Source organism: Heterocephalus glaber, unplaced genomic scaffold (genome assembly GCF_053883595.1).
Source record: "Heterocephalus glaber isolate CG9 unplaced genomic scaffold, H.glaber_assembly_v1.0 deba00001687, whole genome shotgun sequence".
In the NCBI taxonomy this organism is placed as follows: domain Eukaryota; kingdom Metazoa; phylum Chordata; class Mammalia; order Rodentia; family Bathyergidae; genus Heterocephalus; species Heterocephalus glaber.
Window position 1 is genome coordinate 8,494,368 of NW_028258412.1, and position 15,995 is coordinate 8,510,362.

At 35.6% G+C, this 15,995-nt stretch overlaps 1 protein-coding gene across 3 annotated transcripts in view; it reads right to left on the minus strand.

Moving 5' to 3' along the window:
- Nucleotides 1–12,008: 12,008 nt before the first annotated feature.
- The window catches only part of LOC101711381 (solute carrier family 5 member 4), a 37,491-nt gene continuing 33,504 nt past the window's right edge, over nucleotides 12,009–15,995 (minus strand). Inside the window, exons 13-14 of one of the 3 annotated variants that reach the window (XM_087198686.1) lie at nucleotides 15,537–15,639; nucleotides 12,009–13,448 (exon numbers count right to left, since the gene is read on the minus strand). In XM_087198686.1, the coding sequence (XP_087054812.1) occupies nucleotides 13,234–13,448; nucleotides 15,537–15,639 (318 nt within the window). In that variant the 3' untranslated portion in view covers nucleotides 12,009–13,233. The remainder of the gene's footprint in view (nucleotides 13,449–15,536; nucleotides 15,640–15,995) is intronic. The other 2 variants (XM_004843524.2, XM_087198685.1) reach the window with 2 other exon arrangements.

Below are 15,995 nucleotides of genomic sequence, written 5' to 3' on the forward strand. Positions count from 1 at the left end.
TTTATCCATCCCCCTTCCATCCCTTCAACCCCTCTACCCTTCCCTATTTACAAAGACTTTGTTTCCATTTTTTCATTTCCTCATATTAATTCCATTCCTTCTTTCCTTTCCCCTACCCCTCCCATTTCCCATTCTGCTTTGCACCTTTTCTTCCTATTTCACATTACCAATTATACATTTTGATCCTTATTTACATTTTCAGCTTCTCACACCAGAGAAACTATTCAATATTTACACATGTGAGTCTTATTTATTTCACTTGAGTATCACATCAATGTGCATCCATTTGGCTATAAATGCCTCTAATTTCTCATTCTTTATGGCTAAGTAGTACTCCACCTTATAAAAAAACCCCAATATCATCTTTATCCAGTCTCCAGTTGATGGGCAATTGGGCTGTTTCCATGTTTTACCTCTTACAAACTGTACCACTATGAACATGGGTGCACATATATCGCTGTGGTATGATTCTTTAAATTCTTTGGGGAAGATACTCAGTAGGGGAATAGCTGGGTCAAATGGGACCTCTAGTCCTAGTTCTTTGAAGTATCTCCATACTGATTTCCACAGTGGTTGCACCAGTCTACACTCCCATCAACAGTGGAGAATGGTTCCTTTCCCCCCCAGCCTCACCAGCATGTTATTGGTTCATGACAGCAGCCATTCTTTATAGGGTGAGGTGGAATCTCAGCATTGTTTTCATTTGCATCTCTCGAATGATCAGTGATGTTGAACATTTTTTCATGTTTATTTGCTATTTCTACTTCTTCATCTGAGAAATGTCTGTTCATTTCAGGTGTCCATTTTTTGGTTAGATCTTTAAATTTGGGAGGTCTGATTTTTTAAAGTTCTTTATATATTCTAGATAGTAGACCTTTGTCTGAGGAACAGCTGGTAAAATTTTGTTCCCCACATTGTGGGTTGTCTCTTTAACTCTGTTGGTGGTTTCTCTTGCTGTGCAGAAGCTTTTTAATAAGAAGAGATCCCACTTGTTGATTGTTTGTGCTAGTTCATGGGCAACTGAGGTATTGATCATGAAATCTTTTCCTATGCTAATATCTTCAAGAGTTCTACTTAACCTATCTTCCAGCAAGTTTAGTGTTTCTGTTTTAATATTTAGATCATTAATCCATTTCGATTTTAGTGTAGTGCATGGTGAGAGATATAGGTCTAGTTTTAATCTTTGGCAAATTGAAATCCAATTTTTCCAGCACCATTTATTAAAAGTGACTATCTTTCCTCCATTGAGGGTGTTTGGCTCATTTGTTGAAGATGAGGTGGCTGAGAGTGTCTGGAATTTTTTCTGCATCTTCTAATCTGTTCCAGTGGTCCTTGGGTCTGTTTCTTTGCCAGTACCATGCTGTTTTTATCACAGTAGTTTTGTAGTATAGTTTAAAGTTGGAGATTGTGATACCCCCTACCTTGTCTTTGTTGCCTAGAATTGCTTTTGCTTTTCTTGGTCTCTTCTTGTTCTAAATGAATGTTTGCATTGTTTTCTCAAGTTCAATGAAGTATGCTGCTAGAATTTCAATTGGGATCACATTGAATCTATATAGCAGTTGGGGAAGTATGACCATTTTTACTATATTGGTTGTTCTTTCTACCCAGTAACAAGGGATGTCTTTCCATTTTCTAATATCCTCTTTGATCTCTTTTTTCAGAGCACTATAGTTTTCAGAGTAGAGGTATTTGATTTCTTTCATTAGGTTGATTCCTAGGTATTTTATTTTTTTGGATGCTATTGTATAAGGAGTTGTTTCTCCAGTTCCTCTCTCAGTGAGTCTGTTGTTTATGTAAAGGAAAGCTATTGATTTTTTTGTATTGATCTTGTATCCAGCTACTCTGCTAAATTTTGTTATTAAGTGTGGAAGACTTTTGGTGGAGTTCTTGGGGTCTTCTTCTATTCCCATTAAGTTTATTGGTAGATTTGAGGTATAAAATACAGTTACATTCATCATTAGGATCTTGTACTTTACATAATGTATCTTGGTTCTCAATTTTTCCCCTTCCCCTGCCCTCCCTTCACCCCCTCCACCCTTCCCTATTTGGAAAGACTTTGTTTCCATTTTTTTCTTTTTCTCATAATTTTCTTTTCCCTTCTTTCCTTCCCCCCCTTCTCTACTCCATTAGATCTTTTTTCCTATTACACAATATCAATTATATATTGTTTTAATTGCAATATCAAAATTTAGAGGAGGTTACCACAGATTTTACAGAATTTAAAAGGATATAGAAAGCATATTACAAAAATCTGTTTTGAAATAAATTTGACAACTTCTAAGAAGTACCTTGGAAGACAAATTAATGAAACTAACTCTGGAGGAAATAAAAAATTTGAATAGCACCTATTAAAGAAAGCATATTCCTAGCTTGAAAACCTACCTATATGACAACAACAGGCTCATATACATTTTAACTGATAAATTATATCAAACATTTAAGGCAGAGAAAAGAAGGAACACTTCTCCCCTCATTTTAGAAAATCAACATTTTGCTAATACTAAAACAGGATAAAGATAATAGAAGAAAAAGTATGAACATAGATAAAAATTTGTTTAACAAGACAAACCATTAGAAGTCAGATCTGGCAGGATGTAGAAAGTGGTTTTATTATAGGGATGGCAGTGTTGGTTCAGCATTGGAAGACCCACCCCTATAAGTCATCCTTTTAACAGAGGAAAGGAAAAAGCCATATGATCCTGTCAGTAGTTGGAGAAAAAGTATTGGACTAAATTCTACAGCTGTTCATGGTAAAAGTTATCAGGAGACTAGAAGTAGAACAGAACCTTCTCAACAGATCAAAGACATGTACTCCATACTTCCAGCAAAAATGCCTTATGTGAATGGAAAAGATACAATGCTTTCTCCCTAAGGTGGGGAACAAGGGCAGATATGCCTACTCTTCACCTGTCCATTAAACTTTGAAACATAGGCCCAAACCAAAATAGTCTGGCAATAAAAAGAAGCAATTAGCATAGGATTGGCAATGTAGAAATAAAATCTTTATATGTAGATGAAATGATCATCTACAGAGAAAATACTAAGGAATCTGAAGGAGCCCCTAGAACTTGTATTTGAATTTAGCAGGATTAGAACACACAAGGTATATATAAAAATGCAGGTCTATCTATACTTGCTATAAATGAAGAATTGGATATTGAAATTTGAAAGTTATGTAGGAGTACAAAGGACCTAGAAAAGTAAAAGGAAAAAAAATGTGGGAGGACATTTATTACTTGATTTTAAGACTTCTTCTAAAGCTACAGTAATCAAGGCAGTGTTGGCTTAAGGCAAGACATATGGATCACTGGAATAAAACAGAGAATCTACAAATAGAACCACACATATAGGGTCCACTGAGTTTTGCAACATTATTTAACATTAAGGTTTTATAGAATATAAACTCAATTCAAGAGCAGAGGAAAAGATAGTGTTTTCAGCAAATGGTACTAGAACACCTGTTATCCATATATATAAAAATTAACTTCAACCCTTTATTTCCATACATAAAAATAACTTGAAAGGATCTATGAACCTAAATATGAAAGCCTAAAAGTATAAAACTTTAAGAAGAAATTATAAGGGAAAATGTTCATGAATTTAAGTTGACAAGAATTTCCTAGGATACAAAAAACATGACGTATAAAAGAAAAAAATTGATAAATGAGATTCTATCAAAATTTAGAACTTTAAATGACATTGTTAAGAAAGTGAAAAGTAGTCCTTAAACAGACTATATTTATAATACATATAACCTATGACCAGAATATATAAAGAACACTTACAGCTCATTAATAGACAACTCAATTAACAAATAGACACAAGAAGATGATAAATAGCCAGTACAGCACAAGGAAAGGTGTGCAACACTAGAATCAGAAAAATACCAATCAGTACAATAACAAGATCATATTATACACTCATTAGGGAGATGAAGTTAAAAGTTTTAAAAGGATAAATGTCAGCTTAGGTGTGAACCAATTAGAACTTTCAAATATTGCTAATGTGAATGTAGAATGATAAAACCATTTTGGAAAACAATTTAGAAATTACTTGTATCACTGTTAAGAACCAACAGTTCTGTTCTTAAGTTTTACTTAAGAGGAATGAAAACACATATTCACAATAGATTTGTACATACAAGTTGAGTATCCCTTATCTGAAATTCTTGGGAACAGAAGTGTTTCAGATTTTGGTTTGAAATCCGCTTGATCTGCAAAGAGGATAGGTACTCCTGCTTTTTTTCAGGTTCCTGTCACATGGAGTATTGTTTTCCACCCTTTAACTTTCAGTCTATGAGTTTCTTTTTGAAGTAAGTGTGGTTCTCGTATGCAGCATATTATTGGATCTTGCTTCTTGACCCATTCTGCCAGTCTATTTCTTTTGATTGGTGAATTGAGACCATTAACATTGATGGTTATAACTCATACATATTGACTTTTCCTTGTCATGACTTTTTCTTTTTGTTGGATTGTCCCCCTGGGCATTTAATTTCTTGTTGCACTCAATGGATTAATTCTGTTGGGCTTCCTGGGGTTGTGATCCTCATTGTCTTTTCCTAGGATATTGTCTAAAATGTTTTGGAGTGCTGGTTTGGTATTCATGAAGTTCCTAGGGTGCTCTTTGTCATGAAAGTATCTTATTTCTCCATCAATTTTGAAAGATAGTTTTGCAGGGTACATCAATTTGGGTTGGAGCTTGTTTTCCTTTAGGGGTTGAAATACGTCACTCTAAGCTCTTATTGCCTTGAGGGTTTGCATTGAGAAGTCTGCTGTGATCCTGATAGGCTTTCCTTTGTATGTGATTTGTTTCTTTTCTCTAACTGCTTGTAGAATTTTGTTCTTCTGTTGAGTTTCTGGAATCTTAACAATTATATGCCTATGTGTAGATTTTTTTTGATCAAGGCTAGTTGGAGTACTATATGCCTCACTATGAGTCCTATATGCCTCATACTTGACTCTGTATGTCAAGTTCTTTTCCCCTGCTTGGGAAGTTTTCTGCCATCACTTCTGTGAACACTTCTTTATGTCTTATGCAGTCTCTCCTGCTTCTTCATTGACTCTGATCAGTCTTATGTTTTTCTTCTTTGCATCACCTAGCAGCTGGTGGAATGATTTCTCATGGTCCCTTACATTTTTAAAGCAATTTTTCTTTTCCTAGTCACTATTTGCAATCCTGTCTTCTATATCTAAAATTCTGTTCTCACATTGGCTTATTCTGCTGCATAAGCTTTCAATGGAGTTTTTAATCTCCTGGAAATCTGTTTGTATCTGTTTTATGCATTCCATTTGTTTCCTATTTTGAGATTCTACCATGTTCCTCAGCTCCTCTAGTTTTTCATCTGTGTCTGCTCTAGATTTATTCATCATGTCTTGCACTATGGGCACAATCTCTGCTGTTATCTGAGAAATTATTTCTGATTTTATTTTTTCCAGATTCTCTTTGTTGGCAGTTCAGGGAGTCCAGGTGGTTGAGTATCAGAGTATTCCATCTCGTTTCCCTTTGGGGTTGTTTATGTGATCTGGAAGTCTGGTTTTGAGACTTGTTTACGTGTTTTCTCGTTTTGACAGGGGCAGGGTGGGGTTGCTGGTGCCTATGCAGCTCACCTCCTCTGCGCTGAGGGAGTTGCTACAGTGGCCCAGAAGCCTCCTTCTGGGTGCTAGGAGTGGCTAACCTCCTCTGCGCTGAGGGTGTGGTCTTTTGGGGTCTTTTATATAGAGTATCATGTTTTCTGCAAATAATGACACTTTGACTTCTTCATTTCGTATCTTTATTTCTTTTATTTCTTTCTTTTGTCTAATTGCTGTGGCTAATGTTTCCAAAACTATACTGAACAGGAGTAGTGATAGTAGACATCCTTGTTCCTGATTTTAGTATGAAGGATTTCAGTTCTTGACCATTTAGTATGATATTGGCTGTTGGTTTTTCACAGATGGCTTTTATCAGGTTGAAATAGATACCATCTATTCCATTTTTTTGTAGGGTTTTTATCATGAATGTGTGTTGGATTTTGTCAAATGCTTTTTCTGCAACTATTGAGATGATCATATGGTTTTTGTTCTTGGCTCTATTAATATAGTGTATTATGTTTATTGATTTGCATATGTTGAACCATCCCTGCATCACTGAGATGAATCCCACTTGGTCATGGTGTATGATCTTCTTAATGATCTTCTACATTCTATTTGCCTATATCTTATTAAGGATTTTTGCATCTATGTCCGTTACAGAGATTGGCCTATCATTCTCTTTCTTGGTTGGGTTTTTCCTCTACTTTTGGGATCAAGGTAATGCTTGCTTCCAGGAATGAATTTTGGAGTATTGCTTCCCTTTCAATTTCATTGAAGAGTTTAAACAGTAGTGGCAATAGTTCTTCTCTAAATGTCTTGTAGAATTCAGCAGTGAAACCATCAGGACCCGGGCTTTTCTTAGTTGGTAAGTTTTTAATTATATTTTCAATTTTGTTGTTTGATATTTAGAATTTTTAGGTCTTCTTTGTTCAACTTTGGTAGTTCATACAGATCTAAGAATCTGTCCTTTTCTTCTGTGTTTTCCATCTTATTGGTATATAGTAGGTATATTGATGATCCTCTGGATTTCTTCTGGGTTCCTTGTAATTTCACCCTTTTCACTCCAATTGCATGGATTTGGGTCTTTTATTTCCTTTTATCGATAAGGTTGTATAAGGGTTTGTCAATATTTTTTATTCTGTCAAAGAACCAAATCTTTGCTTCATTGATTTTTTTGTGTCATTCTCTTAGTCTCCATTGCATTGATTTCTGCCCTGAACTTTATAATTTTCTCTCTTGTATGAGCTTTGGGTTTGTCCTGCTCTTCTTTTTCTAGAAGTTTGAGGTCCAGCATCAGATTCTTTAATTGGGCTCACTCTGTTTTCCTAATATGCATATTCACTGCTATGAATTTCCCTTGTAAGACTGCTTTCATTGTGTCCCACAGATTTTGATATGTTGTATTGGCATTTTCATTTAATTGTAGAAAGTCTCAGATTTCTTCTTTAATTTTCTCTGTGACCTATTGGTTATTCAGGAATGTGTTGTTAAATTTCTATATGGTTATGAAATTTTTGTTGTCTCTTTTGCTATTGATCTCTGATTTCTTCACACTATGGTCTGATAATATACAGGGGATAACTTCAATTCCTTTGCACTTACTTAAACATGTTCTATGAGTGAGTATGTGGTCTATTTTGGAGAATGACCCTTGTTTAGCTGAAAAGAATGTGTATTCTGATTTTGTGGGGTGGAACATTCTGTAAACATCTGTTAAGCTCATTTGTTGAAGAGTTTGATTGAGTTCTAGTATTTTGTTGTTCATTTTCTGTCTTGTTGATCTATCTATTTGTGATACTGGGTCATTGACATCCCCCGCTACTACTGTATTAGTGCTTATTTCATTTTCCATGTCTGTTAATATTTGTTTTATATAGTTGGGTGCACTAGAGTTTGGTGCATATATATTTATGATTGTCATTTCTTCCTCTTGGATTGTTCCCTTTACACTGTTGTAGTGTCTTTTTTCATGCCCCTTAATCAGTGTTGGTTTGAAATCCATTTGATCTGCAAATAGGATCATTACTCCTGCTTTTTTTCGGGTTTCTGTTACATAGAATATTGTTTTCTACCCCTTAACTTTCAGTCTATGAGTTTCTTTTTGAATTAAGTGTGTTTCTTGTATGCAGCATATTGTTGGATCTTGCTTCTTGTCCCATTCTGCCAGTCTATTTCTTTTGATTTGTGAAATGAGACCATTAATATTGATAATTATACCTGATGTATTGACTTATCCTTGTCATGACTTTTTCTTTTTGTTGTATTCTCCTCTTTGAATTTAATTTCTTGTTGTGCCTGATGGATTCATTCTGCTGGGCTTCCTGGGTTTGTGATCCATATTGTCTTTGCCTAGAATATTGTTTAAATTTTTTTGCAGTGCTGGTTTGGTATTCATGGAGTTCCTAAGGTGCTCTTTGACATGAAAGTATCTTATTTCTCCATCAATTTTGAAAGATAGTTTTTCAGGGTACATCAAACTGGGTTGGAGGCTGTTTTCTTTTAAGTCTTGAAATACTTCACTGCAGGCTATTCTTGCCTTGAGGGTCTGCTTTGAGAAGTCTGCTGTGATTGTGATGGGCTTCCCTTTGTATGTGATTTGTTTCTTTTCTCTAACACTTGTAGAATTGTGTTCTTCAGTTGGGTTTCTGGAATCTTTCTATTATATGTCTAGGTGCAGATTTTTTTGATCAATGCTAGTTGGAGTCCTACGTGCCTCAATTATCTGTATGTTAAGTTCTTTTCCCTTGCTTGGGGAGTTTTCTGCCATTACTTCTGTGAACAGATATTTTTATGTCATTTGCACTTCTCCTGTTTCTTCATTGATTTTGATAAGTCTTATGTCATTCTTCTTTGCATCATCTAGCAGCTGTTGGATTGATTTCTCATAGAACCTTGCTATTTTTAAGAAATTTTTCTTTTCTTGGTCACTATTTGCAATCCTGTCTTCTATATCTGAAATTCTGTCCTCACATTGGTTCATTCTGCTGTGTAAACTTTCAGTGAAGTTTTTAATCTCCTCAATATCTGTTTGCATCTGTTTTATGGATTCCATGTGTTTCCTATTTTGGGATTCCATCATGTTCCTCAGCTCTATTTTTTTTTATCTGTGTCTGCTCTTGATTTATTAATCTTATCTTGCACTATGGAAACAATCTCTGTTCATATCTGAGAAATTATTTCTGATTTCATTTTTTTCCAGATCCTCTTCCATCGCCAGTCCATGGAGTCCTGGTTGTTGAGTATCAGATTGTTCCTTCTTGTTGCCCTTTGGGGTTGCCTTAGGTGATCTGGAAGTCTAGTTTTGAGACCTGTTTACATGTATTTTTATTTCAACAGATGTACCCTGCTGTGCCATTGTCAAGGCTACTTTTTGCTTGCCCAGTGGTCTTCAATTCTCAGCAAGCCACCGAATGGCCTTTTCTCTGCTGCTCACCACTGCACCAATTCCTGGGTTCAGAATCCTGGAGTTCTGGATTCCTCTGCTGCCCTGTTGTCTGGGTGGGTTCTGGCTGTGTCCTATGCACACTTGGGATGGTATCTGGGTGTGCCTCTGGCCAGGCCCTACCCCCACATGTCACTGTTGTGTGGTATGGCATTTGGCTGGGTGCCATGGACCCCAGTCACTGGTGTCTCAGCAGGCTTCAGGCTGGTGTCTGCATAGACTTACTAATTGTATCTGGTTGGGCCTCTGGTTGTTGCTTGTGTACCTGTGCAGCTCTTTTTCAGGTGGACCTTTGGGGCTGTGGGTCCAAGCTGCTGGGACCAGGGTGGGGCTCTGGCTGGGACCTGCCCACAAGTGCTCTGCTCTGGTCCACACAGGCTTCTCAATGGGATCTGTGAGCACTTTTGGATCTTATATTTATTGATTTGTATATGTTGAACCATCCCTGCGTTCTCCGGATGAATCCTACTTGGTCACAATATATTATCTTCCTGACTTGTTGCATTTTGTTTGCCAATATCTCATTGAGGATTTTTGGATCTATGTTTATTAGGGAGATTGGCCTGTAGTTCTCTTTTTTGGTTAGGTCCTTCTCTAGTTTCAGTGTATCAGGGTAATGCTTGCTTCCAGGAATGACTTTGGGAGTATTGCCTCCCTGAATGAGTCCTGAGAGCCACAAACACTGTGATTTATTGTTGGAAAGCCTTATGATTTAGCTGTCTTGTCACAAGGGTCTTTCTTTATTCTGACTTATTTTACCAATGCATCTGTTAGTGTAGCTTGTAAGTCTATTTACTTTTGTTGCGTACCATCCAATTTGAATTATCTTTTCCACAGGAACCTCTGGTTTGCAAAGAGGGTGCATTGTAACTCTATTCATGTTGTGGGTTTAATAAAGTTTCCTTAAAATTCATTATTGAAGTCCTAATCCTCTGTATCTCAGATTATGATTATATGTGGAGATAGGGTCTTCATAGGTGATTAAGTTAAAATGAAGTCATTAGGGTGAGTTCTAATCCATAATGATTGGTGCTCTTATAATAAGATTGAATACAGACAGACGGACAATGCAAAGACACAAGGGAGGTGGACATCTACAAGAAAAGAAGAGAGTCCTCAGAAGCAATCAACCATGCTGATACTTTGATCTCTTCTATCCTCTGGAACTGTGAAAAAATAAATTCCCATTGTTTGATCCACCCAGTGTTTGTACTTTGTTAAGGTAGCATTAGCAAACAGATACAGTGTGTATGGAACAGTTACTGTTCTTTACTTTTTCATGTTTTGTATTTGTGTATGTGGCATCCATTCATCACAGGGCTGATAATACTAACTAGATATTTCTTATTTTCTGTATTCTTGATGCTCTGTTTTTTTGGGGTGGGGGTGGCTTACAGATTTGGAGAAAAATCACCCCTCCCAGTGACAGCCCTTTCCTAGAACTAGCAAAAGACTTGGCTGGAGGCATATTTTTCACATACAAACCAACCAATCTCATCTATAGTCCCAATCACTTCCTTATCTAAGTTTCTCAAGATAATATTTCCTCTGCCCTAAATCATCCCAGGGCCAAGTCCCAGGTAACTAGAAACCACTATGATAGCCTAAAGTCCACTAGTATTATTCAAACTAGCCATCCCTAAACTGTGTAGTCTGCTCTGCCTTGTTTTTCCTCTGGAAATCCCAATAAAGTATCTGGCTTGTGCCTTTCCTTCCTTTCTTCCTTCTGACCTGTTCTGATGCTTCCCTATCTCCCTGTGTGACATGTAGGGACGCATTAGAATCTGTGAGTATAATAAACTTTTCCCTTTCAAGTCCAATTCTTTCCTGTAGTTACTATGATTTTACCATGTCTTATCCAACATTTACATTCTTAGAAAAAAAATCCCTTCCATTTCTCATAGCTATAGCTCAAAGCTCAGAGAGCCAGCTGATCAGAACTGCACTATCAACTGCACTTATAAGTCCATTTGTCTCTTTTTCAACCTTTCTTCTGGTCTCTTCACCCTCTCTTTGTGTCTTTGCCCTCATTCTCCTCTCCTCAGTATTCACCTTTTTGGTCAAGTTATCTTATGGACGTCATTGAATTTATACCACCAGTCTCTCCTTTCATTTTTCTTTCCTTCATAACTCTCTTGAAATGCATCATCAACTGGACCCTACCAGGAACATATCTGTGGTCACACAAAGATAGGTTGCTACAAGAGTGTTTGCATTTCCATATGAATTTCAGGATTTATTTCCTAGTTGTGTAAAGAACATCATTGATATTTTGATGGTGATTGCATTGAATCTATAGATTACTTTTGATAATATAGCCCTTTTGAAAATATTAATTATGTGCTACAGGGCTGCAGGGAAAGTGGAACATTGCTGTACTGCTGATAGGAGTGTAGACTGGTGAAACCACTGTGGAAATCAGTACGGAGATACCTCAGAGAACTAGGACTGGAAGTCCTATTTGACCCAGCTATTCCCTTGCTGGGTATTATCCCCAAAGAATTAAAAGAATTATCCCACAGTGATATATGTGCACCTATGTTCATAGCCTCACAATTTGTAATAGCTAAAACTTGGAAACAGCCCAAATACCCATCAACTAGAGACTGGATAAAGAAAATGTGTTTTTAAAAGAAAATAAAATGGAGTACTACTCAGTCATAAAACATGAGAAATTAGAGACATTTATAGCTAAATGGATGCACATTGAGGCAATACTCGAGTGAAATAAATAGGACACGTGTAAATACCAAATGGTTTCTCTAGTGTGATAAAATGAAAGTGCAAATAAGGACTAAAGGTATAATAGATAATGTGAAATAGGAAGAAAAGGGGCAAATGGGAAGGGGAAGTGGGAGGGGTAGGGGAAAGGAAAGAAGAGAATGGAATAAATATCAGAAAATGAAAAAATGGAAACAAAGTCTTTGTAAATAGGGAGGAATGGAGGGGTTGAAGGGAGGGCAGGGGCAGGGGAAAAACAACCAAGACAGATCATGTAAAGATGCAAATTTTCAATGATGAATGTCATTATATTGTATACTGAAAATGTACCAATAATATCAATTAAAAAAAAGAAAATATTAATTCTGCCAACCTATGAACATGGGAGGACCTTCCATCTTCCAGTGTCTTGTTAAATTTCTTTCTTCAATGTTCTGAAATTTTCATTGCAGAGGCTTTTCACCTCTTTTGTTAGATTGATCCCTAGGGATTTTTATTTGAGGCTATTGTGAATAGAATTATTTTCCTGAATTCTTTCTCAGATAGTTCTTAGTGATTATAATAAAGCTATTGACTTTTCAATGTTGATTTTATATCCTGATCCTTTGCTGAATTTATTTTTCAACTCTACAAGTCTTACGGTAGAGTCTTTAGGATCTTCTGAGTATAGGACCATACAAATTGTCACACTGCCCACCTTAAATGTGTTTTTTATAAATTTTTATAAATTTTTATTTATACCTCAGTAAAACTGGGAAAAAGATTTTGGACTTACTTAGTTTAAACACTTATAGGGAGCCATTTTACTAGTTTTATAAATTTTAAACTCTCTGTTTTGTTGACACAAAAGAATAAAAACAAAAGTCTAGTCTATCATCACCTCATTAGACACAATTACCAATTTGCTAATCTCCCTTTGCACATGTCAGGGAAAAGGTTAAAAGTGATTCAGCAAAAACCGTAAGTGCTCGCTGAAATGACCGTGGCTTCTGCCTTTCTGCAGAGAAACGACTATTTTCCCTGGGAAGGAAATGTTATGTACAGATAGCCTTGAGCACGCTAAGAGTGTCCTTGATTTTAGCCAGATCCAAGACACTCAGCTTTAAGACATCCAGGCCTGTTGGCACCAAGCCACTTTTGTCTAAAAACAGTACTTAAGAAACTAACAAACTGGGTATAGTGTTTGCGTTTTCTCTCTCGCCCGCTGAAGGCTCCATCTCATACAAGATCCTTCTCCATCATCTTTGGTACTGTCCCTTGCCTTGTCGTATGATAATGTATCATTGGACTATGCTCAGATCTGCTGTACTTTTATAATAAATTTACTTTCATCTATATAAAATCATGATGGGGCTATTCTCTGTTGGTGTGGATCCGAACCTCAGCTTTCTATGGCAGCTACATATATGTGGCTCTTTGCTGTTACAATACAATAAACTGTAAAATGCAAATTGATAAAATTATCCCTTGATTAATCAATGGCTTATAATGGCTCAAAGCTCAGGCAAAGTAGCCATAGAAAAAAACTGTCACAGCCAGGAGGGTGATGGCATTGATGTTCACTATCGTTTTCCACAAGGGCTTCTCTGATGTGTCTGTGAGCTTCTTGTTAAGGGCTTCTTCCTCTTCTTTGGTCAACTTGGGCCCTGTCTTCTGCAAACCGCAGAATAACTCGTAAGTCTTCCTGATACACCCACGAGATTTCTCGGGATGATCTGAAAGAAATAAAAATAAGTTATCACAAAAGATGGGAAATAGAAGTCCTTGCCAATGTAGTACAAGTGACTCTAAAAAGTGACGAGAAATATTTACGAGTGTCAGAGAAATTCTTTACAAAACATTGACAAATTTGATGATATAAATATCACATGGTTTCTGTTATGTGAGAAATGTAAAATATAAATAAATGAATGAAATAAAGGAAATAACAGGAAACAAGACAGGACTCTTAAAGATGGGGAAGAGGATCAGGGGATAGGGGAAGGGGTATAAAGGGATTGAAAATGATCAAGATATGTTGTATACATGTACCAATTCCCCAAAATAAACATCACTCTTCTGTATTGCAAACATACACTAATAAAATAAAGGATTTGTTTTCATGTAGAGTCCAATAAAGTAAGTGAAAACAAGTGACAAAAATGAAAGAAAATTTGTATGCTATATTACAGAGGTTTAAAGTCCTTAATATGTAATGGATTTCAAAAAAAAAGGAAAGAAAAGACTATCAACAGTCTCACTTAAACATACTAGAGAGATGATAAAAAACTTATAGAAAATAGACAAATGGTTCTTATGCTTCCTCAAAAAAGAAATTTAAATTAAAACTACACTGAGATATCATTATTATCAATTAGTGGCAAAAATTTCAGAAGTTTTCCAGTGTACTATATTAAAGAATTTGCTTGGAAATGGGCACTGTCATACATTGTTACTAGGACAGCATGATTTAATTTTATAGAAGGAAGTTTAGATTCTATAGCAAAACTGCATAGGCATTCACCCGTTAACTTCACAATAAATCTTTTTGAAATCTATTCCATTGATATACTGGCAAAATACTCCTCCCCCCAAATCCAAATAATGTACAAGGAAGTTTATTGCAGTGTTGGAAAATTTAAAACATACTTATGTAGCCTTAGTTACTTACATTAGAAAAGAAGAGAGCCTGGGTATTAATGAAGTAATATAGAACTTAACTTGAAAAAACCTCCAACAAAATAGACTCAAATAATGCAAATGGAAGTGTATAAAAATGTGAACAAAAAGTAATGAAATAGAAAAGAATCATAATTGAAATAATAGAAAGCCAAAAATTTGTTCTTCATGAAAAATAAACTAGACAAACCTTTAGCAAGATTTATCAAGACAAAAGGGAAACCACAAGAATTTATAACAAAAACAAACTATAGGAGTAGGAGAGATAAAAAGATAATATATAGATACAATGAATAGGTTAATGCCAATATATTTAAAGGTGTAATAAATGAACATAACCCTAAAATACATAGCTCCTAAAAACTAATAAATGAAGAAATTGAAACTCTAAATAATAGAAATTTGTAGTTATATAGCCAATATATAAATCACCCCTTTCCCCTCACACACACATTACACTAATGACATTATTGGCACAATACCAAAACACAGTGGAGATATTATTCCAGTCTTATTGAGATAATTCTGATTATATTATTGAGATATTTCTGATTCATTTTCTAAGAACATTATGATCATTTTATTTTATGAAACAATAAAACAAAATTTCATAACAAAATAGTGAGAGAAAAATGGTAGTTAATACCCTGTGTATCATTATCTTCAAAGTAGATGATGGAAGTGTGATTAAAACTTTTTTTCTCTTGGGAAGGAGGTAGAAATATCCTAGGGCTCTTGGTGTATTTGGAGAAAAGTAAAGAAATTTGGCTGCCTGGAATGAAGGGTGAATTGGAGAGAATAGAGACAAATAATTTGAAGAGAAAGTGACTAGGTGCTTAATCATATAAATCAAGGCCAAAAAGTTCCTATGTAACTAGGCAAGATGAGTTTGTAATTGATTGTGATCTCAGTAGCTGGCACACATTTTCATGTACGTATGATAGTGGACAGACAGACAAGACAGGCCAATGAATGGGTGGATTTCTTGTATAGTAAGTTATCTTGGTTATTGGGAAAGGAAGATTTAAAAATTTCAGTTTGCCATAAACTTAACAGCTCTTTTTTCCCCAGAAGCTGAAGTTAGTGGCATTTAAAACATTTTAATAAATCAAGGTATAAAAACAAAAATATAAGTTAGATATTACCTTCTTCAACAGCATCTTCGGTTTCTTCTGGCCTTTTCTCATCTGCATCTAAATCAATTCGTTCCTCTTCACTGTTCCGAAGAGCCCAGCACAGGCGATACAGCTGATCAGAGACCACACACAAGCACATTAGTAAGGGACAAATGTTTATAACTATCGAAAGTTGACTTTGCTTGTTGTGTAGTTTAAAAAATCAAAGTGCACAAAGAATATAGTTCATAAATAAAAGTCTCTTACCACAGTCACTCATCAATATATACAAGCCATTTTAAATTATTTGTTTTAATTTCTTCTGGAAGTATTCAAAACTCTCACAATCCCAAACTCTTACCTCTGGATTTATGATTTTAGAAATGTCAAATTCTAAGCAAACCTACATTATATCCTGGCTTCACTCATTGTCTGCATTACCCAGTTATAAGTAGTCACATCATTATTACTTCCAGTTTGTTTAATGAT